At 45.0% G+C, this 27,382-nt stretch overlaps 1 protein-coding gene across 1 annotated transcript in view; it reads right to left on the reverse strand.

Moving 5' to 3' along the window:
- The window catches only part of trrap (transformation/transcription domain-associated protein), an 89,124-nt gene that overhangs the window by 13,214 nt on the left and 48,528 nt on the right, over window positions 1-27,382 (reverse strand). The window contains exons 58-66 of the mRNA XM_084141818.1: window positions 26,202-26,397; window positions 25,211-25,329; window positions 22,488-22,634; window positions 21,968-22,068; window positions 20,140-20,341; window positions 9,147-9,308; window positions 3,902-3,992; window positions 3,291-3,490; window positions 2,122-2,383 (exon numbers count right to left, since the gene is read on the reverse strand). Of these exons, the coding sequence (XP_083997944.1) occupies window positions 2,122-2,383; window positions 3,291-3,490; window positions 3,902-3,992; window positions 9,147-9,308; window positions 20,140-20,341; window positions 21,968-22,068; window positions 22,488-22,634; window positions 25,211-25,329; window positions 26,202-26,397 (1,480 nt within the window). The remainder of the gene's footprint in view (window positions 1-2,121; window positions 2,384-3,290; window positions 3,491-3,901; window positions 3,993-9,146; window positions 9,309-20,139; window positions 20,342-21,967; window positions 22,069-22,487; window positions 22,635-25,210; window positions 25,330-26,201; window positions 26,398-27,382) is intronic.

The raw sequence follows: 27,382 nt of genomic DNA on the forward strand, positions 1-27,382 counted from the left end.
GAACTGCTATATTTGTTATTGATAAAAATAGAACATGTGCTGAGAGTCAGGTAGATTCAGTGCACAGAGACTGATTCATGTATGTTGATGTGCACAACCCATCAGAGAAAATCCTTTCAGCATGTTTCTCATAGCCAAGTAAAATGTAATTTTTAAAGAACAGTTTATTTCAATGTGTGAAAATTGTTTGAAAAACCCAAAAGAGCGTTCAAATGCCATGTGGCCAATGTAATGTAGTTTTTGAAAGTCCGACAAAGACAGGTGAAAATATTCCATCTGAAAACATGCGATGATGGCTGCTCTGAACAGTGAAGTTATAAAAAATATTTTTTCCAGGGTTCTTCTGACAAGCAGAGAGCTTTGGAGTGGATCCAGTTATAAAACAATAACTTGTGCAAAGAGCATTCCCCATAATTGGATTTGAATGCCTCCCCCCTCTCCTCCCAGTCCCTTCTGACAAATGTTGTGTGTGCATAAAAACGCAGATTTTCCGGCCCACAAACCCAGGGTAACGTGGTTGGCTGCTCGGCAGCAGCAGAAATGCGGGGCTGTAAACCCTGTTTGTTCTGCTCCGGAGGCTTGTCGGGCTTCTCCGCAGAGCTCGGTTGGCGTGGGCACAGCTGGAGAGCGACGGCTGGTCACCAGGCAGGCACCCTGTGAGCCGGAGCTCCGGTGATGCCTGGCCGAGCAAACACAGCTGGCACCCAGTACCCACACATCTGGTAACATGAATGCCACACGCTCCCCTTCTCTCCCTCTGTCGGTTTCCATCTCACTCATTCTCTCACAGGCTCTAGTGTTCCTCATTTCTCCCACGCCATTCCTCAATTAGCTTTCATTCTCTCGCTCGCCATTCTCTGGCCCTCTCTCACTCTCACTGCCCAGTCAACATGCAGTACCGTAGCCAGACACATTAGCTCAGCTAGCCTCTCTCCAGTCTGGTGGAGGGGAAAACAGAAGTGTAAAAGAGGGGGAACAGAGGGAGGAGAGATGAGGAGTGCCTGTGTGTGTAGGAGGACAGGGAATGGGCAGCTCTGTGTGTGTACTCAGTCATACAGCGTTGAGAAGAGAGCGAGAGGAGAGGAGAGAGAGTTATGTGGACACAGGGAAGGAGTTGGAGGTTGAAGCAGACATTCCTAGTTTAAACCAGTGGCCAGAAAACTGAACTGTGGTTAAGCCTGGCTGTTCATTTCCAAAATAGAAGAATTCGGTTTTTAGAAATGTCTCTACGAGGGCCAGTCTGCACCTGTCTGTCTGTTGCATTCCTGAGTAGAATATAAATAAATACTCAGGAGGATGAGGGTCTCATGGGTCGCTGACTAACATGCACAAACACATCCATACGAAAGATAAACGGATCACTTCATGATTCAATTTAACTTCCGCATAACTGTTCCCAAGGTATTGTTATGAAAGCAGCATGTGGTAGGCTGATGATTTTAGTTACAACAGTTGCTGAGGTCAAATACAAAGGCCACAATAATACAAGATGTCTGCAGTTGATCAACAGTCAACAGTTTCTCTTACAGCTATTAAACACCCTTCAGTTCAAATGCAACTCTCCTTGGAGCTCCAGGACCAGTAAGCACTGTTTTGTTCTTCTCCACATGCTGTGCCTGTATGTACCCAAATGATCACTAAACAGGCCTGGAGGGTAAGTCAGTGGGTTGGATTAGCAGAGCTGTGTAATGCCTGTGTAATCAACACCCCAAAACAGCCCAGCAAACACACACACACACACACACACACACTGGCACACACGTGGACATACACACGTCAGCCCTCCATTAAATCAAATCATCTGGTTCAGAAGCTCCAATTACGTTCCGGAACACCACTGTTCTGTTTCTGCCTGGTGAAAAATAACCCTTGCCTGCTGATGCACACAGATTGGCTACGTCTGGCTACGGCTGGAATGACGCAGAGCACTGCATAAGGAATAGGGTGTGATTTGAGATTTACCCCATGACTCCTATGGGTCTACACTTTTGGTCAGATTCCAAAAGTGAGTTATATTTCTACCCCCCCCCCCAAAAAAAAGAGTACATCAACAACAGGGAAATTAATAATGAACATAGCAGAACCGACAATAAACTAGATGGAGGTTAGAGCAGAGCGTACCTGTGGTGAACTGTCCCTTCATCTTCTGGAAGACTGGGTCCTGAGCGGTGGCCTGGGCTCGGCGAGCGAGCGATTCGGACGCCGCGCTGGAGAACATGGTGGAAACATTGGAGACGTTCTCCAGCCCCACGCCAAACGTGCTCACCAGCTTCTTGACAAAGTTCAGCGTGTGCGGTGTGATCTTGGCGTCCGACACAGCACCGCTCTTCTCGAATGCCACAGAGTAGCACTTAAACAGACCCTGCTGGAGCTGTCTCAGGACCTGAAGGGGAAGGGGGGGGGGGGTAAGGGGAAAAATGAGGGAGGGAGGAGATATTGATCATGAAAATGTATATTACACTGTTTGTGACCCTCAGAATGCTAAGAAAGTGAGCAAGCTATACTGCCCCACAGTCTCACCATACTCCCCTATTCCGCCAACCCACCCTCCCTTTCCAATAGTTCCCCCCACTGCAAACTCCTCTCCCCAGGCAGGTGCATCCAGGTGAGGTTGTTCCCACGGGGGGGGGGGGGGGGGGGGGGGGGGGGGTATTAACAGTGTTCCTCTGTCCCGGTCTAACCAAACAGTGTTCCTCTGTCCCGGTCTAACCAATGGAACGGACTGCAGCGCTGAGCCCACAGCTGCTTCTGTGAGCCCCTCGAGTGCACACAATACCCCCCCCCTCTTCCACCCAGCATGGCTAAAGCACTTTGCAGCACCGCCGAGTTCCATTTGGAAGCTTGTGTTATGTCAGCTCTCTCAAAGTTTATTGACACCTTGACTGACATTTCTACACAGGGGTAGGATATAGTGTTATAGATGAGTGAGTGATTCCAGAGGAGGTTGCAGAAAGTGTTTCAGAAAATATGCAACAAAAAAAGTTTAACCTCTGTGTAAATGTTGCATTCACTGACAGTAATTTCCATTTTCCAAATCTGTAAGCTCACTGTGTTGGAGGTTCTGTAAGCTCACCGCTCATCTTCATCAAGTCAGAAACATGACAGAGCTCTTCCTTCAACAGAGCTTCAGACTACTCAGGTAGAGAGGAGCAACGGACTATGGCAACGGACTATGGCTATGCCATGCCAGGGTTACTTTGTGGCTCTCTCTCTCTCTCTCTCACACACACACACACACACCTCTCCACCCCCTCCCCACCATCCCAGGAGACCAGGTGCCCCTGCCTCACCTCTTCATGCCAGTTCTCCCTGAACCAGACCATCTGGTCCACAATGCCCTCCAGAGAGGAGAGCAGGGTGGGGTGCAGCTCTCTCTGCATGTGCATGATCCTGCTGCAGCGCCACATAGGGGCCGTGGCCCTGATGGGGCCCGGGTCAGATGCCGAGTGAGTCTGGGCCCCCACAGAACTGGGCTGCTGCTGGCCCGAGTCTAGAGAGTAGAGGTGGAAGAGGTGGGGAGAGAGAAAAACGAGGGGAGAAAAGAAAAGGGGTGTGAAGACAGTGGAGAGGGAATTGATGGGTAGCGATGTGAGAAAGATGAGTAGAGAGAAAAGGAAGGATAGAGAGTAGATAAGAGAAGAAAAGGTGATAGAGGTGAAGACCGACACAGAGACATTGATGAGTTCTAAAAAGCACTGCAAAAACAAAGTCATACATTTGTTAGATAATGGCTTTTCTTTTAAGAAGACAGTGAGCTCGAACACTCCTGTATCTACAAGGTGAATACATAAATACCCTCCTCAACAGTAGCGCCGCTTTCAAACATAGTCATACCCTTCGTGTCCAAAGGGGACATAACATGTTCAAACCGTGGTGAAAACCGCACGCACACATGACTTACCGCTCTTGTAGCGTTCCCTCTGCTCTATCTTGAGCGTCAGGTAGAGGGTGCGGATGGGGAAGTAGACTGCCTGTGGGTACACTCGTCCCACCTAGCAGATAAGACAGAGAGGGGGGGTCACAGTCAGACTACCATTCAAAGAAGAAGCTACCCTCAGGAATCACACTGCACAGAGGAGAGGAGTGTACGCTGCAGAGAATCCCAAAGAATATCAAACATTGATACCCTGCAAGCAGCTCTGTAATGTGTAATGGAGATGGAGTTATGATATGAAACCCTGGAGGGTATTTCAGGTTCCAACAGATCTGTGGCTAAATTTAGAGGGTTGCCTTGGCCTACACTGCCAGAGACTGACCGAAGTTCAGTGTCATTACATTTTTCCGCAAACTAACTATACACTCCATAATCTACATTTCTACAGACGTCATCAAGACTCCTCAGAAAACCGAACACGATTTGGCACAACAAGTACTCCAGGGAATACAGGATGGATGTAAGAGGGTGACAGATAGACAGCCATAGGTGTGAGCTCAGCACCTCTCACTATGAGGCAGATAGAAGGGAGATCAACTCTACTGGAAACACAGGAGTTATGCACAGTGACAGTGAGGCCTTGATGACAGAGAGACAGAGACAACAAGGTGGTTGAGCCCAGACCACAGCTCCTCTCTGGCCCCATTAGACAGACACCCTACACCCCTGTTCCCCTACCCTGCTGACAGAGGGGTGAGGAGTAGCCTGTAGGCGTAAAGAGACACCTCTCTAACCCTGGCTCAGCCTTGCATTAACAGTACAGAGGGAGGGCTGTGCTGGGTGATGGAGGGGAGGATGGAGAGAAGGAGGGGGTGGAGGGATGGAGATATAAGTGGCAGCTTAGCAGGGCATCAAAGATGAGGCAGCAGGAGAGAAAGGAGGAGTATAAGGAGAGATCATGCTCTTAATGGGAGATGAAGGATGTTATATTTTGGAGGGGGGGGTAAGGAGGAGGGGTGTTCGATTCTCTGTAGGACTTAACGCTGTGATTCATCTCTCCTCTACCCCTCAGGGTTAACCTTCATTAATATTTCACTGTCCGTTTTCAAAACATCCCGCCGTGCGGCCGCCGCCCACAACACTAAATGATTCAGCATCGCTAAGATAAAGGCTCCCATCCATTAAATGGTGCTTTCCTGCTTTTCTCTTTTACAGACAGACACAGTCAACCTTTTACCCTTCACTCATCATATGGCGAGGAGGAAGACAGAAGGGCGATAAAATGCCTCACCCATTCATTCCCCAAATACCAAACCCCAAAAGCCATTCATAAACCTCTCCTTGATATCTCGCCATTAATTTAATAGGCAAAGGCGGCATTGGCAAAAAAAAAGGTTGAGAAACCCTGATTGAATAACTAAACAAGGCACATTTCTATTCCATTAAGCACTTGATGTGGGCTTGACTTCACATGAGAGATTCTCCTTAAACCTTTCTCTCACCATCGCTCTCCCTTCTCTCCCTCTTCTCTCCCATTTCCCGCTCTACCGGGTGGATGAGGGGTGTTTGACGTAGCCAAATACTCTTTGAAGTTCCCATCTCTTTCAATTGCTCAGAAATAATACTCCATTAACGGAAAGCAAATTAGTCCCTTACTTTATTTGTCAGCTCTGTTCCTGCACTGCGAACGCGTTTGATATGAACTTAATATTCATTCCTTCTGTAAATAATTGAAAAAGGCCAATACAATGAGAGGAGAGGAATCTGAATGGTTAATTTGATAAATATGAAGTGCTGGAGAGAGGCCACTCTGGCACTGAGTGCTGTTAATCCATCTCGATTAGGCTGACGTGCCTGCACAATAATGCACACACACGCACACGGGGGGGATCACATTTAGGAGAGATGAGGATAGGAGGGCTGAGTGCTTGTGGTACAGAAAGATCCTTAGCTTGTCCGTCCCTGGTACAAAAAAGTTGAGAAACATAAAATAAAAACAAGGAGGACCATGGCATTTATTATATAATTAAAATATGAAGAAGAGTGCCTTGGTGCTTTTTTAGAACCAATTAACCCCTTTGCCAAAAAGCTACAAAGGCCTACTATAGAGTAGCAACGCTTCCCTTCCTTTTTTCTACTGAAGAACTTTAACGGGCAGTGCTGTAGACAGATGGGCTTTTTCGATGGACGTGAGGTGGGTACTGGCATAGAATCACATATTAGAACTTAATTGAATAGGATCTCTGCCCCTTGGCGTTTTTCCTATTTTGTTGCATTACAACCTGTAATTTGGATTTCATGTAATGGACATACACAAAATAGTCCAAATTGGTGAAGTGAAATTCAAAAAAAAAAAATTAAAATACGGAAAAGTGGTGCGTGCATATGTATTAACCCCCTTTGCTATGAAGCCCCTAAATAAGATCTGGTGCAACCAATTCCTTCAGAAGTCACATAATTAGTTAAATAAAGTCCACCTGTGTGCAATCTAAGTGTCACATGATCTCAGTATATATACAGTGGGGAGAACAAGTATTTGATACACTGCCGATTTTGCAGGTTTTCCTACTTACAAAGCATGTAGAGGTCTGTAATTTTTATCATAGGTACACTTCAACTGTGAGAGACGGAATCTAAAACAAAAATCCAGAAAATCACATTGTATGATTTTTAAGTACTTATTTTGCATTTTATTGCATGACATAAGTATTTGATCACCTACCAACCAGTAAGAATTCCGGCTCTCACAGACCTGTTAGTTTTTCTTTAAGAAGCCCTCCTGTTCTCCACTCATTATCTGTATTAACTGCACCTGTTTGAACTCGTTACCTGTATAAAAGACACCTGTCCACACACTCAATCAAACAGACTCCAACCTCTCCACAATGGCCAAGACCAGAGAGCTGTGTAAGGACATCAGGGATAAAATTGTAGACCTGTACAAGGCTGGGATGGGCTACAGGACAATAGGCAAGCAGCTTGGTGAGAAGGCAACAATTGTTGGCGCAATTATTAGAAAATGGAAGAAGTTCAAGATGATGGTCAATCAGCCTCGGTCTGGGGCTACATGCAAGATCTCACCTCGTGGGTCATCAATGATCATGAGGAAGGTGAGGGATCAGCCCAGAACTACACGGCAGGACCTGGTCAATGACCTGAAGAGAGCTGGGACCACAGTCTCAAAGAAAACCATTAGTGTAACACTACGCCGTCGTGGATTAAAATCCTGCAGCGCACGCAAGGTCCCCCTGCTCAAGCCAGCGCATGTCCAGGCCCGTCTGAAGTTTGCCAATGACCATCTGGAATGGGAGAAGGTCATGTGGTCTGATGAGACAAAAATAGAGCTTTTTGGTCTAAACTCCACTCGCCGTGTTTGGAGGAAAAAGAAGGATGAGTACTACCCCAAGAACACCATCCCAACCATGAAGCATGGAGGTGGAAACATCATTCTTTGGGGATGCTTTTCTGCAAAGGGGACAGGACGACTGCACCGTATTGAGGGGAGGATGGATGGGGCCATGTATCACGAGATCTTGACCAACAACCTCCTTCCCTCAGTAAGAGCATTGAAGATGGGTCGTGGCTGGGTCTTCCAGCATGACAACGACCCGAAACACACAGCCAGGGCAACTAAGGAGTGGCTCCGTAAGAAGCATCTCAAGGTCCTGGAGTGGCCTAGCCAGTCTCCAGACCTGAACCCAATAGAAAATCTTTGGAGGGAGCTGAAAGTCTGTATTGCCCAGCGACAGCCCTGAAACCTGAAGGATCTGGAGAAGGTCTGTATGGACGAGTGGGCCAAAATCCCTGCTGCAGTGTGTGCAAACCTGGTCAAGACCTACAGGAAACGTATGATCTCTGTAATTGCAAACAAAGGTTTCTGTACCAAATATAAAGTTCTGCTTTTGTGATGTATCAAATACTTATGTCATGCAATAAAATGCTAATTAATTACTTAAAAATCATACAATGTGATTTTCTAGATTTTTGTTTTAGATTCCGTCTCTCACAGTTGAAGTGTACCTATGATAAAAATTACAGACCTCTACATGCTTTGTAAGTAGGAAAACCTGCAGAATCGGCAGTGTATCAAATACTTGTTCTCCCCACTGTATATATATACACACACACACACACGTTCTGAAAGGCACCAGAGTCTGCGACACCACTAAGCAAGGGGCACCACCAAGCAAGCGGCACCATGAAGACCAAGAAGCTCTCCAAACAGGTCAGGGACAAAGTTGTGGAGAAGTACAGATCAGGGTTGGGTTATAAAAAAATATAGCACCACAACAAACCTGCCAAGAGAGGGCCGTCCACCAAAACTCACAGACCAGGCAAGGAGGGCATTAATCAGAGAGGCAACAAAGAGACCAAAGATAACCCTGAAGGAGTTGCAAAGCTCCACAGCGGAGATTGGCGTATCTGTCCATAGCACCACTTTAAGCCGTACACTCCACAGAGCTGGGCTTTACGGAAGAGTGGCCAGAAAAAAGCCATTGCTTAAAGAAAAAAATAAGCAAACATGTTTGGGTGTTTGCCAAAAGGCATGTGGGAGACACCCCAAACATATGGAAGAAGGTACTCTGGTCAGATGAAACTAAAATTGAGCTTTTTGGCCATCAAGGACAACGCTATGTCTGGCGCAAACCCAACACCTCTCATCACCCCGAGAACACCATACCCACAGTGAAGCATGGTGGTGGCAGCATCATGCTGTGGGGATGTTTTTCCAATTGGCAGGGGCTGGAAAACTGGTCAAAATTGAAGGAATGATGTATGGCGCTAAATACAGGGAAATTCTTGAAGGTTCACCTTCCAGCAGGACAATGACACTAAGCATACTGCTAAAGCAATACTTGAGTGGTTTAAGGGGAAACATTTAAATGTCTTGGAATGGCCTAGTCAAAGCCCAGACCTCAATCCAATTGAGAATCTGTGGTATGACTTAAAGATTGCTGTACACCAGCGGAACCCATCCAACTTGAAGGAGCTGGAGCAGTTTTGCCTTGAAGAATGGGCAAAAATCCCAGTGGCTTGATGTGCCAAGTTTATAGAAACATATCCCAAGACAATTGCAGCTGTAATTGCACGCTCAAGTTCAGTTTTTTTTCTTTCTGTTTTCTTGTTTGTTTCACAATCAAAAATATTTTGCCTCTTCAAAGTGGTAGGCATGTTGTGTAAATCAAATGATACAAACCCCCCAGAAATCAGACAAAGACAACAAAATAGGAAAAATGCCAAGGGGGGTGAATAATTTTGCAAGCCACTGTACCTGGCTGATGAGGTTGAGCAGGGGTTTGCCCTCTGACCCAACCAGGCAGGTCAGGAGCTGTGGTATCCATGCCAACCACTGGATGGGTGGCACCCCGATGCAGTACTTGTCCACAGCATCCGCCAGGGTGTTCTTGTCATCAAAGCTCAGCAGCCACAGCACCTGGGGATAGAGGAGGGCAGGAGAGAGAGGGGGAAGAGAGAACAGTGACACCGTTAGAGGGAGGTTGCTGGCGAGCTCAGGCAGTACGGACACAAATTACATCAACATTTCAATGGTGACTAAAGGGCTTAATTGCCTGTAATATCATCACCAGACCATCTCTGGAGCTCAGATCAGTGGCACACATGAACAGTGAGAGGGATAGAGGGAGGTTGCTTTCCTGGCAAGCTCTAGCCACTTTGAGAGGGGGAGGAGTTGGTCACAGAGCAGGTGAACTCCCTCCTGGGGGGGGGGGGCTGTTGATGGAGACATTAACCCTCCACCCCCTCTCAGCCAGCCGGCCAGGCCACACAGCTTGTGTATAATTACTGATCATCTCTGCTCATCCATCAGGCTCTAAACGCTGCCAGGACCAGACCCAGGGTGCATCCCAAATGGAACCCTATTCCCTACATAGTGCATTACATTTGACAAAAAGTTGTGCACTACATAGGGAGCCATTTGGGACACAGACCCAGTTACCAAGCCCCGGCCAGCCATCTCCTCCCTCCATACAATACCAAGGGCAACAGACCCCCACCCCCCCTTATCTCTTTGTGTGTAAGTGCACGGTTTAATGTCCTCCCCCCGGAAACACTAGCCCAGAGGAAATGGAAGCTAATGGCCCTGATTATTTCTGTAAGAGCTGATTATAGTATTTGTGTGACGGCCAATATTCACAGCTAATACTGGAGAGACCGTTGTCCTGTTTCTCATTTTTACAATAAGTGAAACAGGGTCAGGGGATCTTCATCTTAATGACACCCTATTACCCATTTAGTGTATTCTATGCTGTTGTCCAATGTCCACCATCACACAATAAGGATCGAACTACAGTATCTTCTTTGGATATATTTCTACAACACAGAGAGCAGAAGATTCAACACCCCCTGCAATAGCTTTGCTGTAGGACTATTAGCTACAACTGTCTATCGCTGTGTCAGGTACCACAGTCAGCTAGGCCATGACCTCCAGAGAGAGCATCAAAGGATCAGTGTGTACTACTGTTTGGTCTGGTCTGGTTGTTGGTGAGGGTCAGTCTGGAGCTGAGGCTGGGCGGTGTGGTCTGTTCTGGTTGTTAGTAAGGATCAGTCTAAGCATGGTAACAGGGGCTGGTTAGATTGGAGTGAAAGGGGAGCCATTCATCTATTAACCCCAGGGGCCATCATAGGATCCCATTCATACTGCCACTTCCTGGTGTAATTGTGGCAGGAGACAAAGAAAGTGTAGCAACCTCACGTCGCTGTAGAAAGACAAGGGGCGGCTGGTGGGGGATTGGGGTGGATGGTGAACTAGGGAACTGTATAAAGCCATTATAGAGTGCAGCATGAGATTGACCCTCTAAAGCAGAGTTCCCCAACTAGCGTGCTTCCATCCTTACAATTCCAAAGACGGTGGTTCATAAGAACAAGGTCAAGCAGCAGACATTGGGGACAACAAAGCTACAAACCAGCAGAGGGCGAAAACGACTCTACTGACCGGGATGACCGCCAACTCATTCGAATGTCACTCAACAACCGTAGGATGACATCAAGTGACCTGCAGGTGGTGACCACAGACCACTTCTCAGTTCCTATGCTTCCTGGCTGATGTTTTGGTCACTTTTGAATGCTGGCGGTGCTTTCACTCTAGTGGTAGCATGAGACGGAGTCTACAACCCACACAAGTGGTGCTATGAGGGCCCGACGTCCACAGGTGGGGGTTGTGCTTACAGCCCAACACCGTGCAGAACGTTTGGCATTTGCCAGAGAACACCAAGATTGGCAAATTCGCCACTGTGGCCCTGTGCTCTTCACAGATGAAAGCAGGTTCACAGTGGTCCTCTGTAGCTCAGCTGGTAGAGCACGGCGCTTGTAACGCCAAGGTAGTGGGTTCGATCCCCAGGACCACACGTACAAAAAAAAAATAATAATATATATATATATATATATATATATATGTATGCACGCATGACTGTAAGTCGCTTTGGATAAAAGCGTCTGCTAAATGGCATATTATATTATTATATTATGTGACAGAGTCTGGAGACGCCGTGGAGAACGTTCTGCTGCCTGCAACATCCTCCAGCATGACCGGTTTGGCGGTGGGTCAGTCATGGTGTGGGGTGGCATTTCTTTGGGGAGCCGCACAGCCCTCCATGTGCTCGCCAGAGGTAGCCTGACTGCCATTAGGTACCGAGATGAGATCCTCAGACCCCTTGTGAGACCATATGCTGGTGCGGTTGGCCCTGGGTTCCTCCTAATGCAAGACAATGCTAGACCTCATGTGGCTGGAGTGTTCCTGCAAGAGGAAGGCATTGATGCTATGGACTGGCCCGCCCGTTCCCCAGACCTGAATCCAATTGAGCACATCTGGGACATCATGTCTCGCTTCATCCACCAACGCCACGTTGCACCACAGACTGTCCAGGAGTTGGCGGATGCTTTAGTCCAGGTCTGGGAGGAGATCCCTCAGGAGACCATCTGCCACCTCATCAGGAGCATGCCCAGGCGTTGTAGGGAGGTCATACATGCACGTGGAGGCCACACACACTACTGAGCCTCATTTTGACTTGTTTTAAGGACATTACATCAAAGTTGGATCAGCCTGTAGTGTGGTTTTCCACTTTAATTTTGAGGGAGACTCCAAATCCAGACGTCCATGGGTTGATCAATTTGATTTCCATTGATAATTTTTGCGTGATTTTGTTGTCAGCACATTCAACTATGTAAAGAAAAAAGTATTTAATAAGATTATTTCATTCATTCAGTGGGGGAAAAAAATATTTAGTCAGCCACCAATTGTGCAAGTTCTCCCACTTAAAAAGATGAGGCCTGTAATTTTCATCATAGGTACACGTCAACTATGACAGACAAATTAAGGAAAAAAAATCCAGAAAATCACATTGTAGGATTTTTAATGAATTTATTTGCAAATTATGGTGGAAAATAAGTATTTGGTCACCTACAAACAAGCAAGATTTCTGGCTCTCACAGACCTGTAACTTCTTCTTTAAGAGGCTCCTCTGTCCTCCACTCGTTACCTGTATTAATGGCACCTGTTTGAACTTGTTATCAGTATAAAAGACAAAGAATGGAGGACAAATTGGAGGACAAAGAATGCTGAGTTGCATCCAAACAACACCATACCTACTGTGAAGAATGGGGGTGGAAACATCATGCTTTGGGGTTGTTTTTCTGCAAAGGGACCAGGACGACTGATCCGTGTAAAGGAAAGAATGAATGGGGCCATGTATCGTGAGATTATGAGTAAAAACCTCCTTCCATCAGCAAGGGCATTGAAGATGAAACGTGGCTGGGTCTTTCAGCATGACAATGATCCCAAACACACCGCCCGGGCAATGAAGGAGTGGCATCGTAAGAAGCATTTCAAGGTCCTGGAGTGGCCTAGCCAGTCTCCAGATCTCAACCCCATAGAAAATCTTTGGATGGAGTTGAAAGTCCGTGTTGCCCAGCGACAGCCCCAAAACATCACTGCTCTAGAGGAGATCTGCATGGAGGAATGGGCCAAAATACCAGCAACAGTGTGTGAAAACATTGTGAAGACTTACAGAAAACATTTGACCTGTGTCATTGCCAACAAAGGGTATATAACAAAGTATTGATAAACTTTTGTTATTGACCAAATACTTATTTTCCACCATAATTTGCAAATAAATTCATAAAAAATCCTACAATGTGATTTTCTGGATTTTTCTCTCTCATTTTGTCTGTCATAGTTGACGTGTACCTATGATGAAAATTACAGGCCTCTCTCATCTTTTTAAGTGGGAGAACTTGCACAATTGGTGGCTGACTAAATACTTTTTTCCCCACTGTGTGTGTGTGTGTGTGTGTGTATATATACATACATACATACATACATATACACACACACATACAGTGAGGGAATTAAGTATTTGATCCCCTGCTGATTTTGTACGTTTGCCCACTGACAAAGACATGATCAGTCTATAATTTTAATGGTAGGTTTATTTGAACAGTGAGAGACAGAACAAAAAAATCCAGAAAACCGCATGTCAAAAATGGTATAAATTGATTTGCATTTTAAATGAGGGAAATAAGTAATTGACCCCTTTGCAAAACATGACATAGTACTTGGTGGCAAAACCCTTGTTGGCAATCACAGAGGTCAGACGTTTCTTTTAGTTGGCCACCAGGTTTGCACACATCTCAGGAGGGATTTGGTCCCACTCCTCTTTGCAGATCTTCTCCAAGTCATTAAGGTTTCCAGGCTGACGTTTGGCAACTCGACCTTCAGCTCCCTCCACAGATTTTCTATGGGATTAAGGTCTGGAGACTGGCTATGCCACTCCAGGACCTTAATGTGCTTCTTCTTTAGCCACTCCTTTGTTGCCTTGGCCATGTGTTTTGGGTCATTGTCGTGCTGGAATACCCATCCACGACCCATTTTCAATGCCCTGGCTGAGGGAAGGAGGTTCTCACCCAAGATTTGACGGTACATGGCCCTGTCCATCATCCCTTTGATGCGGTGAAGTTGTCCTGTCCCCTAAGCAGAAAAACACCACCAAAGCATAATGTTTCCACCTCCATGTTTGACGGTGGGGATGGTGTTCTTGGGGTCATAGGCAGCATTCCTCCTCCTCCAAACACGGCGAGTTGAGTTGATGCCAAAGAGCTCCATTTTGGTCTCATCTGACCACAACACTTTCACCCAGTTGTCCTCTGAATCATTCAGAAATTCATTGGCAAACTTCAGACAGGCCTGTATATGTTCTTTCTTGAGCAGGGGGACCTCAGGGGGATTTCAGTCCTTCACGGCGTAGTGTGTTAACAATTGTTTTCTTGGTGACTATGGTCCCAGCTGCCTTGAGATCATTGACAAAATCCTCCCGTGTAGTTTTGGGCTGATTTCTCACCGTTCTCATGATCATTGCAACTCCACGAGGTGAGATCTTGCATGGAGCCCCAGGCCGAGGGAGATTGACAGTTGTGTTTCTTCCATTTGTGAATAATCGCACCAACTGTTGTCACCTTCTCACCAAGCTGCTTGGCGATGGTCTTGTAGCCCATTCCAGCGTTGTGTAGGTCTACAATCCTGTCCCTGACATCCTTGGAGAGCTCTTTGGTCTTGGCCATGGTGGAGAGTTTGGAATCTGATTGATTGATTGCTTCTGTGGACAGGTGTCTTTTATACAGGTAACAAGCTGAGATTAGGAGCACTCCCTTTAAGAGCGTGCTCCTAATCTCAGCTCGTTACCTGTATAAAAGACACCTGGGAGCCAGAAATCTTTCTGATTGAGAGGGGGTCAAATACTTATTTCCCTCATTAAAATGCAAATCAATTTATAAGATTTCTGACATTCGTTTTTCTGGATTTTTTTGTTGTTATTCTGTCTCTCACTGTTCAAGTAAACCTACCATTAAAATTATAGACTGATCATTTCTTTGTCAGTGGGCAAACGTACAAAATCAGCAGGGGATCAAATACTTTTTCTCCCACACTGTGTGTGTGTGTGTGTGTGTGTGTATATACACACACGCACACACACAGTTGAAGACCCATTTGCGACCAAGCTTTAACTTCCTGACTGATGTCTTGAGATGTTGCTTCAATATATGCGCATGATGCTGCCACCCCCGTGCTTCACGGTTGGGATGGTGTTCTTCGGCTTGCAAGCACCCCCTTTTTCCTCCAAACATAACGATGGTCATTATGGCCAAACAGTTCTATTTTTGTTTCATCAGACCAGAGGACATTTCTCCAAAAAGTACGATCTTTGTCCCCATGTGCAGTTGCAAACCGTAGTCTGGCTTTTTTATGGCGGTTTTGGAGCAGTGGCTTCTTCCTTGCTGAGCGGCCTTTCAGGTTATGTCGATATAGGACTTGTTTTACTGTGGGTATAGATAATTTTGTACCCGTTTCCTCCAGCATCTTCACAAGGTCCTTTGCTGTTGTTCTGGGATTGATTTGCACTTTTCGCACCGAAGTACGTTCATCTCTAGGAGACAGAACACGTCTCCTTCCTGAGCAGTATGACAGCTGCGTGGTCCCATGGTGTTTATACTTGCGTACTATTGTTTGTACAGATTAACATGGTACCTTCAGGCGTTTGGAAATTGCTCCCAAGGATCAACCAGACTTGTGGAGGTCTACAATTTTATTTCTGAGGTCTTTGCTGATTTCTTTTGATTTTCCCATGATGTCAAGCAAAGAGGCACTGAGTTTGAAGGTAGGCCTTGAAATACATCCACAGGTACACCTTCAATTGACACAAATGATGTCAATTAGCCTATCAGAAGCTCCTAAAGCCATGACATAATTTTCTGGAATTTTCCAAGCTGTTTAAAGGCACAGTCAACTTAGTGTATGTAAACTTCTGACCCACTGTGATACAGTGAATTATAAGTGAAATAATCTGTCTGTAAACAATTGTTGGGAAAATTACTTGAGTCATGCACAAAGTAGATGTCCCAACCGACTTGCCAAAACTATAGTTTGTTAACAAGACATTTGTGGAGTGGTTGAAAAACTAGTTTTAATGACTCCAACCTAAGTGTACGTAAACCTCCGACTTCAACTGTGATATATATATATATATAAAAAAACATTAAGGACACCTTCCTAATATTGAGTAGCACCCCCCCACCCCCTTTGCCCTCAGAACAGCCTCAATTCATGAACTCTACAATGTGTAAAAAGTGTTCCACAGTGATGCTGGCCCATGTTGACTCCAATGGTTCCCACAGTAGTGTCAAGTGGAGTGTGCAAAACCCAGCAGCATTGCAGTCCTCGACAAAAATCAGTGAGCCTGGCACCTACTACCATACCCTGACCAAAGGCACTTAAATATTTTGTCTAGCCCATTCACCCTCTGTATAGCACACATACACAATCCATGTCTCAATTGTCTCAAGGCTTAAGAATCCTTCTTTAACCTGTCTCCTCCCCTTCATCTACACTGATTGAAGTGGATTTAACAAGTGAGATCGATGAGGGATCATAGCTTTCACCTGGATTCACCTGGTCAGTCTATGTCATGGAAAGAGCAGGTGTCCTTAATGTTTTCTACACTGTGTGTCTACACATATATATACACACACACACACATACATATATACATACATAGAACAAAAATATAAAAACGCAACATATAAAAGGGTAGGCACCAACATCTGACACGCTGATCCTCAACACAGGGGCCCCTCAGGGGTGTGTGCTTAGTCCCCTCCTGTACTCCCTGTTCACCCACGACTCCAACACATTCATTAAGTTTGTTGACGACACAACGGTGGTAGCCCTGATCACAGACAACGATGAGACAGCCTATAGGAGGTCAGAGACCAGGCAGTGTGGTGCCAGGACAACAACCTCTCCCTCAACGTGAGCAAGACAAAGGAGCTGATCGTGGACTACAGGAAAAGGAGGACAGAACACGCCCCCATTCACATCGACGGGGCTGTAGTGGAGTGGGTCAAGATCTTCAAGTTCCTTGGTGTCCACATCAACAAACTATAATGGTCCAAACACACCAAGACATTTGTGAAGAGAGCAGGACAAAGCCTATTCCCCCTGAGGAGACTGAAAAGATTTGGCATGTGCATCCTCAAAAAAAGTTATAAAGCTGCACCATCGAGAGCATCCTGACCAGTTGCATCACCGCCTGGTATTGCAACTGTTCGGCATCCCACCATAACACGCTACAGAGGGTAGTGAGTACGGCCCAGTATATCACTGGAGCCAAGCTTCCTGCCAGCCAGGACCTCTATACTAGGCGGTGTCAGAGGAAAGCCTCCCCAAAATAGTCAAAGACTCCAGCCACCCAAGTAATAGACTGTTCTCTCTGCTACCGCATGGCAAGAGGTACCGGAACGCCAACTCTAGGTCCAAAAGGCTCCTTTAACAGCTTCTAACCCCACGCCATAAGACTGCTGAACAACTAATCAATTGGCTACGTGGACTATTTGCAAAAAAAAAAAAAAAAAAAACAATCTCAATTGTTGTGCACAAATTTGTTTACATCCCTGTTAGAGAGAATTTCTCCTTGCCAAGATAATCCATCCACCTGACAGGTGTGGCATATCAAGAAGCTGATTAAACAGCATGATCATTACACAGGGTGCACCTTGTGCTGGGGACAATTAAAGGCCACTAAAATGTGCAGTTGTCTCACAAAACGCCACAAATGTCTCAAGTTGAGGGAGTGTGCAATTGGCATGATGACTACAGGAATGTCCACCAGAGCTGTTGCCAGATAATTTAATGTTAATTTCTCTAACATAAGCCACCTCTCCATCGTCGTTTTAGAGAACTTGGAAGTACGTCCATCCGGCCTCACAGCTGCAGACCACGTGTAACCTTGCCAGCCCAGGAACTCCACATCCGGCATCTTCACCTGCGGGATCGTCTGATGAAACTGTTTGCACAACCGAATAATTTCTGCACAAACTGTCAGAAACCGTCTCAGGCAAGCTCATCCGCATGCTCGTCATCCTCACCAGGGTCTTGACCTGACTGCAGTTGTGAACAGAGTGCCCCATGGTAGCGGTGAGGTTATGGTATGGGCAGGCATAAGCTACAGATAACAAACACAATTGCATTTTTTAGATGGCAATTTGATTGCACAGAGATATCGTGATGAGATCCTGAGGCCCATTGCCGTGCCATTCATCCGCCGCCATCACCTCATGTTTCAGCATGATAATGCATGGCTCCATGTCACAAGGATCTGTACACAATACCTGAAAGCTGAAAATGTCCCAGTTCTTCCATGGCTTGCATACTCAGACATGTTACCCATTGAGCATGTTTGGGATGCTCTGGATTGTAGAAGTGTACGACAGCGTGTTCCAGTTCCCGCCAATATCCAGCAACTTTGCACAGCCATTGAAGAAGAGTGGGACAACATTCCACAATCAACAGCCTGATCAACTGTACGCGAAGGAGATGTGTCGCGCTGCATGAGGCAAATTATGTTCACAGCATATACTGACTGGTTTTCCGATCCACGGCCCTCTTTTTTTTTTTGGGTATCTGTGACCATTCCCAGTCATGTGAAATCCATAGATTAGGGCCTAATGAATTCATTTCAAATGACTGATTTCCTTATATGAACTGTAACTCAGTAAAATCTTTGAAATTGTTGCATGTTGCGTTTATATTTTTGTTCAGTGTATACACACACACACACACACACACACACACACACACTATTAATAATACATTAATTTTGTAAATCTGTTCCAAAGTATTACCATGCATAATAGAGATATGTGATCATACACCAACAAGCAAGGTTTGAAATGATTATGTTTTAGTCAAATATTATATATGTTTTGGCTTCTTGTGGTCAATTTGCAGTCTACAAAATATTTGTAGATACACTACAGGTCCCACTAAGGCCAAACCAGATGGGATGGCGTATCGCTACAGAATGCTGTGGTAGCCATGCTGGTTAAGTGTGCCTTGAATTCTAAATAAAATCACAGTGTCACCAGCAAAGCACCCCCACACCATAACACCTCCTCCTCCATGCTTTACGGTGGGAAATACACATGCAGAGATCATCCATTCACCCACACCACGGTTGGAACCAAAAATCTCAAATTTGGACTCCAGACCAAAGGACAAATTTCCACCGGTCTAATGTCCATTGCTCGTGTTTCTTGGCCCAAGCAGGTCTCTTCTTCTTATTGGTGTCCGTTAGTAGTGGTTTCTTTGCAGCAATTGGACCATGAAGGCCTGATTCACACAGTGTCCTCTGAACAGTTGATGTTGAGATGTGTCTGTTACTTGAACTCTGTGAAGCATTTATTTGGGCTGCAATTTCTAAGGCTGGTAACTCTAATGAACTTATCCTCTGCAGCAGAGATAACACTGGGTCTTCCATTCCTGTGGCGGTCCTCATGAGAGCCAGTTTCATCATGGCGCTTGATGGTTTTTGCAACTGCACTTGAAGAAACGTTCAAAGTTCTTGAAATGTTCCCTATTGACTGACCTTCATGTCTTAAAGTAATGATGGACTGTCGTTTCTCTTTGCTTATTTGAGCTGTTCTTGCCATAATATGGACTTGGTCTTTTACCAAATAGGGCTATCTTCTGTATATCCTCCCTACCTTGTCACAACACAACTGATTGGCTCAAACGCATTAAGGAAAGAAATTCCACAAATTAACTTTTAACAAGGCACACCTGTTAATTGAAATGCATTCCAGGTGACTACCCCATGAAGCTGATTGAGTAGGTGTTCTAAAACTTTAGACCGGTAGAGTTGTTCGCCCCCCTGACCATCCACTCAAGAATAAACCTTCCCGAGACTGAATCTAGTTGATAATCCCTTCCCTAGAGAAAATGAGACTATAGTAGTGATTGGTGGTGAAGAATAGAGGGTGTTTCTTTGACATGAGCGCTCCACTCAAACAGAAAGAGAAAGTGCTTTCTGTAAATACTCCATTTCGATTTATCTTGGGAATGGAGAACCTAGTTACACCCCAGTGGAGTCTAAATTATGTCTAATGAATAGAACTCCTACACACTGAAAACCATTTGTGGGTTTAACTTCACAAGTGCTTTTCTGTTCATCCGTGTGTGAGACCTTCACAGGTGAAGTTGCAAGGCAAGCAAATAAACGCACCTCTATCCTTTTCACCATTTGTGATCCATAATATTAGCAGTTGCTTACGCCAAATGATGGCATGCTAGAGCCATGTCCTTCATAGAAGCTGGAAGGTTACTAAATTCGTAGCTGTCCCTCATGAGGCATATAACTCTAGCTCATCTATGTGCTTGGAACACACGAGCAGTAGAGAGGAGAACTCCATCTCTAACCCACCTTGGCCAGGTACTTGCGTGACTTGCTCTCGTTCTGATGTCGGCAGGCGTGCAGGTAGCAGGTGAGGGCGGAGACGCCAAGGTGCAGCTGGCGCTCCTTAACGAAGATGTTCTCCAGGTAGTCCCCCCACATGGCCCAAGCCTTCACCAGGACATCATGCATTTGGACCGCTGCCGAGAACGCCTTGTTGGCCTCCTCTGACCTGAAGGAGGGGTGGAGTAATGAAGAGAGTGGGGGAGAGAGAGTAAGGGGGAATGGAGAGGGAGGATAAAGGAGTGGGGAGGAAGGGGGAAATGGGAAGATAAGGAGAAAGAGATACATGGATGGGATATGGAGAGGAAGAGAGAGAAGGGAGGATAGAGCGGAGAGTATGTTGAGAGAGAAGGGGGATGAAGGATGGCGAGAAATGGGGATTGGGAAAGGGAAGAGTACGGCAGAGAGGGGGAGGATAGAGCGTTAAAATGATGATCTTTCTAATATGTATATCAATATCCATCATTTTTCAACTTCCCCTCATTGACAAGGCTCTTTATCCTGCTTCCAGAATCTTGAACTCAAAGCTCAAGTGTTCAGCTCAAGTTTATAGCTTAAATACCAAGAAAAGAGAGAGAGGGAGACAGGTTTGGAATCTGGCAGAGACCTACGTTTGACTGTTGTTTATGCTGACGGTGAAAAATATGTACAGCCATCAGCTGCTTCAATACATCCTCCTCCCCCCTAAGCCATAAACCATTCTAATAATTTTACAACCCATTCAGGATTTCTTTAAGGAATAAGGGGCAAGGTACCCCATAAAAAAATAAACCTCTGGCCCTCAGTCAAAATAAAGACACACTTGTCTGTCAACAGAACAAGAGCTCATCAGGACTTAATCAAACCACAATTTTGGGCGAGGTTTCAAACCTCAAACAGCAAGGAGTAAGCACACCTACTTTAAAATGGCTCACGGGCCAATCAATTATAATGGGTTATTATAACAACCTATTTGGCGTTGCGATAAAGGAACATGGAGGCTGATTGCTGTGGGAGTCTAAGCCAGGCCCCCACAGTCATACTTTATGTGCTCGTCACATTGGCGGTGTCAAAGTACATAAACAGTTTCTCCTCAGCAGGAGTGGAGCGGGGCGAGAGAGGGGTAGAGGGGAGGAGAGGGGGAGAGACGCCAAGCCGAGTGTCAAGTCACACACAGACACACCACTTAACTGAAGGCTCCTACCGTCTATCCCAGGCCCGAACCACGCTGTTCATACTCCCGCAGAGTGTGTGTATTTGTGCGTGTGTGTTCGTAATGACTGCATTAGGTCCCTACTGCTGAGGTTAGGCTAAGTTCTGCTGATACCAGAGATTCCAGTAAATTGCCAGCGAGTTAATTATTCGGGCGTGGATATTTAATAAGCTATCCCCCATTTTTCTTTCACCCCCGCGGGGCACCGTCATCATGTCAGGGCTGATGAGGAGAGTGGGCGCTGAAGGGTGAGGGGGAAAGAGGGGTGTGCGTGGGTTTGTGATTGGGGAAGGGCATAGAGAGGGTTGTGTGTGTGTCGTGTGTGCGCGCATGTTTATTTGTGTGCGTGCGTGTCTGTGTGCGTGTGTGATTGGGGAAGGGAACAGAGGTGTGTGTGCTCTACAGGCACCCCCTGCAGTGAGAACGTAGTGTAGACACGGGCGTGTGTTGATGACACGGGTAGAAATAAGTGTCTGAGATTATAACCTGAGTCTGTCACCAAGTCAACCTGAAGAGTGAGTCCGTCACCAAGTCAACCTCAAGAGCTAATTCTGATACTCATACTCAGCAATCACTTGTAGTAGTGTCTAGATGAGCACATACTTGTTGATCTGGGCCAGGAACATGCCTTTGAGAGCGTAGAACTCAGCTGTCATCTCCTTGGTGAAGTACTTCAGGTTGGTCGACTCGATCACCTCCAGACCCTGCAGGGGGAGATGAAAACAACTTTGTTCACCAAATATATTCAGCTACTATTTAGAAAGGGAATTTCAATAGAAAGTGTTATTTCATCATTTAAGATCATGTATTTCAAAGGCATTGAAGTGAAGTCTTCAATGGGGTTTTTAATGGTGAAATAACTTCAGACAGGAGAACATTTACCAGATTTTACAAAATGTCTTAATCATAACTTTCCTCAAGTCAGAGTGCTATTATCATCATCATCACAAAAAAATACTTAATATAATGTAATAATATATTCCATTTAGCAGATGCATTTATCCAAAGCCACTTACAGTCATGCATACATGTACAAACAGGTGGTCCCGGGAATTGAACCCTCTACACTGGCGTTGCAAGCGCCATGCTCTACCAACTGAGCTACAAATGACAACTTCCTCACCTGCATACACTCGTTCTTGCCCATGACCCCAGCCAGCTGCAAGTAACATTTGACCTGCTGGCGGATCTTCTGGAAGCAGTCTATGATGGGCACCGTGGGGATGGTGTGGATACGACTCAGGATGTCCAGAGACACATTCACCAGACCCTGAGTGGAAACGCACACAGGTTAACATATTAAAAAGTAATAATAATTTAAAAAATATTATACAGTGCCTTCAGTAAGTATGGACACCCCTTGACTTTTTCCACAGTGTTACAAAGTGGGATTAAAATAGATTTCATTGTAATTTTTGGTCATCAATCTACACAAAATACTCCAATGTCAAAGCAGAAGAAAATGTTGAACATTGATTATCTTGATTAGATAAGTATTCAACCCCGAGTCAATTCATGTTAGAATCAACTTTGGCAGCGATTAAAAGCTGTGAGTCTTTCTGGGTAAGCCTATAAGAGATTTGCACACCTGGATTGTACAATATTTGCCCATTATTCTTTTTACAATTCTTGAAGCTCTGTCAAGTTGGTTGTTGATCATTGCTAGACAGCCATTTTCAAGTCTTGCCATAGATTTTCGAGGTGCTTTAAGTTAAAACTGTAACTAGGCCACTCAGGAACATTCAATGTCATCTTAGTTAGCAACTTGTGGTTGGCCTTGTGATTTAATCAAATCAAATTTTATTGGCCACATGCGCCGAATACAACAGGTGCAGACATTACAGTGAAATGCTTACTTACAGCCCTTAAACAGCATTTATTTTTAATAAAAAAGTAAAATAAAACAACAACAAAAAGTGTTGAGAAAAAAAGAGCAGAAGTAAAATAAAATAACAGGGGGGTACCGGTGCAGAGTCAATGTGCGGGGGCACCGGCTAGTTGAAGTAATATGTACATGTGGGTAGAGTTAAAGTGACTATGCATAAAAAATTAACAGAGTAGCTCGTTTTTTTCAAAACGTATGGGCGATTCACGATATACAATGTATACAAGACATTAGGAACACCTGCTCTTTCCATGACAGACTGACCTGGTGAAAGCTATGATCCCTTATTGATCTCACTTGTTAAATCCACTTCAAATCAGTGTAGATGAAGCGGAGGAGACAGGTTCAAGAAGGATTTTGAAGCCTAGAGACAACTGAGACATGGATTGTGTGTGTGCCATTCAGAGGTTGAATCGGCAAGACAAAAGATTTAAGCGCCATCGAACGGGGTATGGCAGTAGATGCCAGGCGCACCGGTTTGAGTATGTCAAGAACTGCAACGCTGCTGGGTTTTTCACGCTAAACAGTTACAAGAATGGTCCACCACCCAAAGGACATCCAGCCAACTTGACACAACTGTGGGAAGCATTGGAGTCAACATGGGCCAGCATCCCTGTGGAACGCTTTTGACACCTTGTAGAGTCCATGTCCCTACAAATTGAGGCTGTTCTGAGGGCAAAAGAGGGTGCAACTAAATATTCGGTAAGGTGTTCTTAATGTTTTCTACATTGTGTTTCTCGATTTTTTTTAAACGCTTTCTCTGAATAAACTTTATTGCACAATTAAAAAAGGTCACTACACCACATTTCAAAGAGTCAGGAATAATATAATGAATTCAGGGCTTCGAAAATTGTACCTAGGCTAAATATAAGCGTTCCACAACCATAAGACCCACTAATAATTTAAATACTTTATCGAAATAGTTTAACCTGCTTTCTTTTGCAATAATCACATCTTTCAAGTCTGTCTATAACATTTTGTTACAAATTTAACCAGAACCATGCACATCCACCAATAATGACCAGAATTAATACAGGTCTCAAACGATCTCTCAAGCACAAGCCCACACGCTAGTGAGCAGCCAGCTAAAATGTATATTTAAAGTCTAGCCAACTTTGCTTGCTAACAATGTAGAACAGTTGAACTGTTATGAATACACCCTTGTCAGTCTTCATCTGTTCGAACAACATAGCCTGTTCACTTTGTTTAGATATTGAAATCAAGTGGCCTACCTGGATAAAAAGATGAGTATTTCTCAGAATGAGAACGATATGCCAATTCCATATATAAAGTATTGTTATGCTCATTGCACAATTATAATACACAGACTAGACAGCACATAAGTCTTTGGCTAAAATGCTGCTAGCAGTACGTCGTACTGCAATGCCGTGCGCAACTGAAACTGAGCGTTAATTGTCCACAACAATTTTAACTCCTGAACTTATTTAGGCTTGCCATAACAAAGGGGTTGAATACTTATTAACTCAAGACATTTCAGCTTTTCATTTTTAATTAATTTGTAAAACAAAATCTAAAAGCAAAATTCTACATTGACATTATGGGGTACTGTGTGTAGATCTATGACACCAAATCTCTAAATTCAGGCTGTAACAACAAAATGTGGAAAAAGTAAAGGGGTGTGAATACTTTCTGAAGGCATTTAGCAGACACTTATCCAAAGCTCATGCATGCATAATTGTTTTGTATAGGTGGCCCCTGTAGGAATCGAACCCACAATCCTTGGCATTGCAAGCACCATGCTCTACCAACTGAGCCACACAGGACCACAGAGTTGAAAACAATTCAATTCATAAATTGGAAAATCCTCAGAAAATAATGTGTGATTTAATTTTCAATTCTCTAATAATTTAATTTCCAGAATTGACAACTGAAATTAAATTCAACCCTGGTAAACGTGTAATCTTGGCAAATAGTGATTGATCAGACAGTGAGCTTGGTACCTGTTTGCGTCCTATCTTGCCATATTGGATGATGGCAGAGGCGGAGGCGTGGACCCCCAGCATGGCATTGCTGGTGTTGGGGTCGTGCTGCGTGTTGGTCTCATACGCCGTCACAATGGCTGGGATAGGAAGGAGGAGGACAAGATGTCACTACAGTCCAGTCAGTGTGGAGAGGAGAGGGAGCTAGATATTCTTGAGCTTGACTATGTAACAAAGTTAATTTGGATGAAAGCATCAATCAAATACAAAGTTGTGTCTCATGTTCTCTCGGTTTTTGTACTTACACCAGTGTTGCACCAGTCACCATAACTGTAGTAGTTTCATAGCAGAACTAAAGCTGCCTCAGACAACATATTTTTCAGGATGCTGAGACTGAATGGTTTCAAAGTCACTGCAGGACAATGCCTGGCACCACAGTGTGCATGTTCAGTGTGTGCCATGTTGTAGAGGACACTGAGACAACAATGGGAGACCAGATTTTTCATTCACTCAACTCTTCCTCTATTTATTCTTTCTTTTCATCTATTCTCATCTTCTACCTTGAATTTGTTCCATCTTCCCCTTTCCCCTTCTCTTTTCTGTTTTTTGTACTGTTCTTTCCTTCCTCTTGTCCTCTTCATATCCAAACCTCCTTCCTCCCCCTCTTTGCCTCAGTTTCATCGCTCCTCATCTCTGGCTCTTTCCCTCCCTCCAACTCAGGCTGTGCTGTCATGCAGTCCCTTTGCAGTCTCTCTGCATTCCTTTTTTTCCCCCCCTCTACCCCTCTCCTATACTCCTTCCCACTCACTGTCTCTGTGTCTCTCTTCCTCTGTATCTCTATTTCCCTCCCCCTCTCGTGTGTGTGTATGTGTGTGTGTGTGTGTGTCGAGCAGAGTAAACAAGTCATTTAGAGAGCTGACATTTGGGAAGGTAGAGAGAGCGTGAGGGGTTCAGCTCACTGTGGACTTTTAGAGACGCCCCCATCCTGAGTACCGATAGGTGTGTCTCCTACCCTGGTAGTGGTGCTGCCTCCACATGAAGATGCTGCTCCAGTGGGAGAGGTCATCAGAGACGATGGGCAGCCTGTTCCTCCAGGTCTTCACCACAGTCTTCATGTCGTGGAGACTGGTGTTACGGCCCAGGTTGGCTGGCTGAAGTCCAGCGTTGATCTGGGCCGCCTCCTGGAGCTCGATGATCTGCTGGGCAGCCTGGATGGGTAGGAGGGGTGTGGGAAAGTTTGAGGGTTTTGAGAGAAATGGAGGAATGGGGAGAGAGAAGGGGTGGAGAAGAAGAAAGAATGTGAGGGTGGAGAACAGTGGTGACAGGAAATGGTTGGGAAAGGGAAGAGAGAAGGGGTAAACAGAGAAAGAGAAGACAATGGTACAGAAGAGGGAGGGATGGAGATGAATAAAAAAAGGGATGAGACTTGGCGGGGTTTCTGTTATTTCTCTATGACATTAGAAAAGGCAGGGTGTCCAGGCCAATTCCAAAGCCATTAGCCCACTGTATTACAGGCTTATGATGACTATTGGAAAAACCTTCTCTGAAATGAGGTCCGAGAAGCCAACACCTGATAGATGGATCAGAGTGTCATATAAACGATTTACCTTTAGGGACTGTCATATTAAGGTTAGGGCTGGTGGCAGGGCCAGAAAATCATATTACTTTAATGGCTAATCACTTCTTTCAGACATAAAAAAGACCAACATATCTCTCCATTCTGAAGGGTCTAAACCGGAATATGAAATGCTATCGAGCTGCAAGTATCTACACCCGAATGATGATCAATCATTTTCATCAAACAATAGTAATACTAAAGCCACCGATCAATATAGCTGGTGTGAATTCATTGATCTAAAGTAATTGGAAAGTCCTGTATTTTGATGATGGCTTGATTCCGAATGCAGTTTGATCCTAGTTATTTACCTGCAGAAAGCCTTTGTTTTAGAGGCTCTCTGGGCTTTAAGTGTATCATACTGAAACAGAGATTTACGACTGCAGAGTTCACTAAGCAGGAAAGAAAAGTTGTTTTCCTCTGCTTTTATAATGAATGGGACCACACATAAATGAATGTAGCGGTACTCAATTCAAATAGCTGCCTTCAAAAGAGAAATGGCCTAAATCGGTCAGTGGACTTCCCGAATCAAATCACCAGAAACTAAATAAATTGGGCAGTACAATATTCTCACAATT

The sequence above is a fragment of the Coregonus lavaretus genome (assembly GCF_964263955.1).
Source record: "Coregonus lavaretus genome assembly, chromosome: 25".
Lineage (NCBI taxonomy): Eukaryota > Metazoa > Chordata > Actinopteri > Salmoniformes > Salmonidae > Coregonus > Coregonus lavaretus.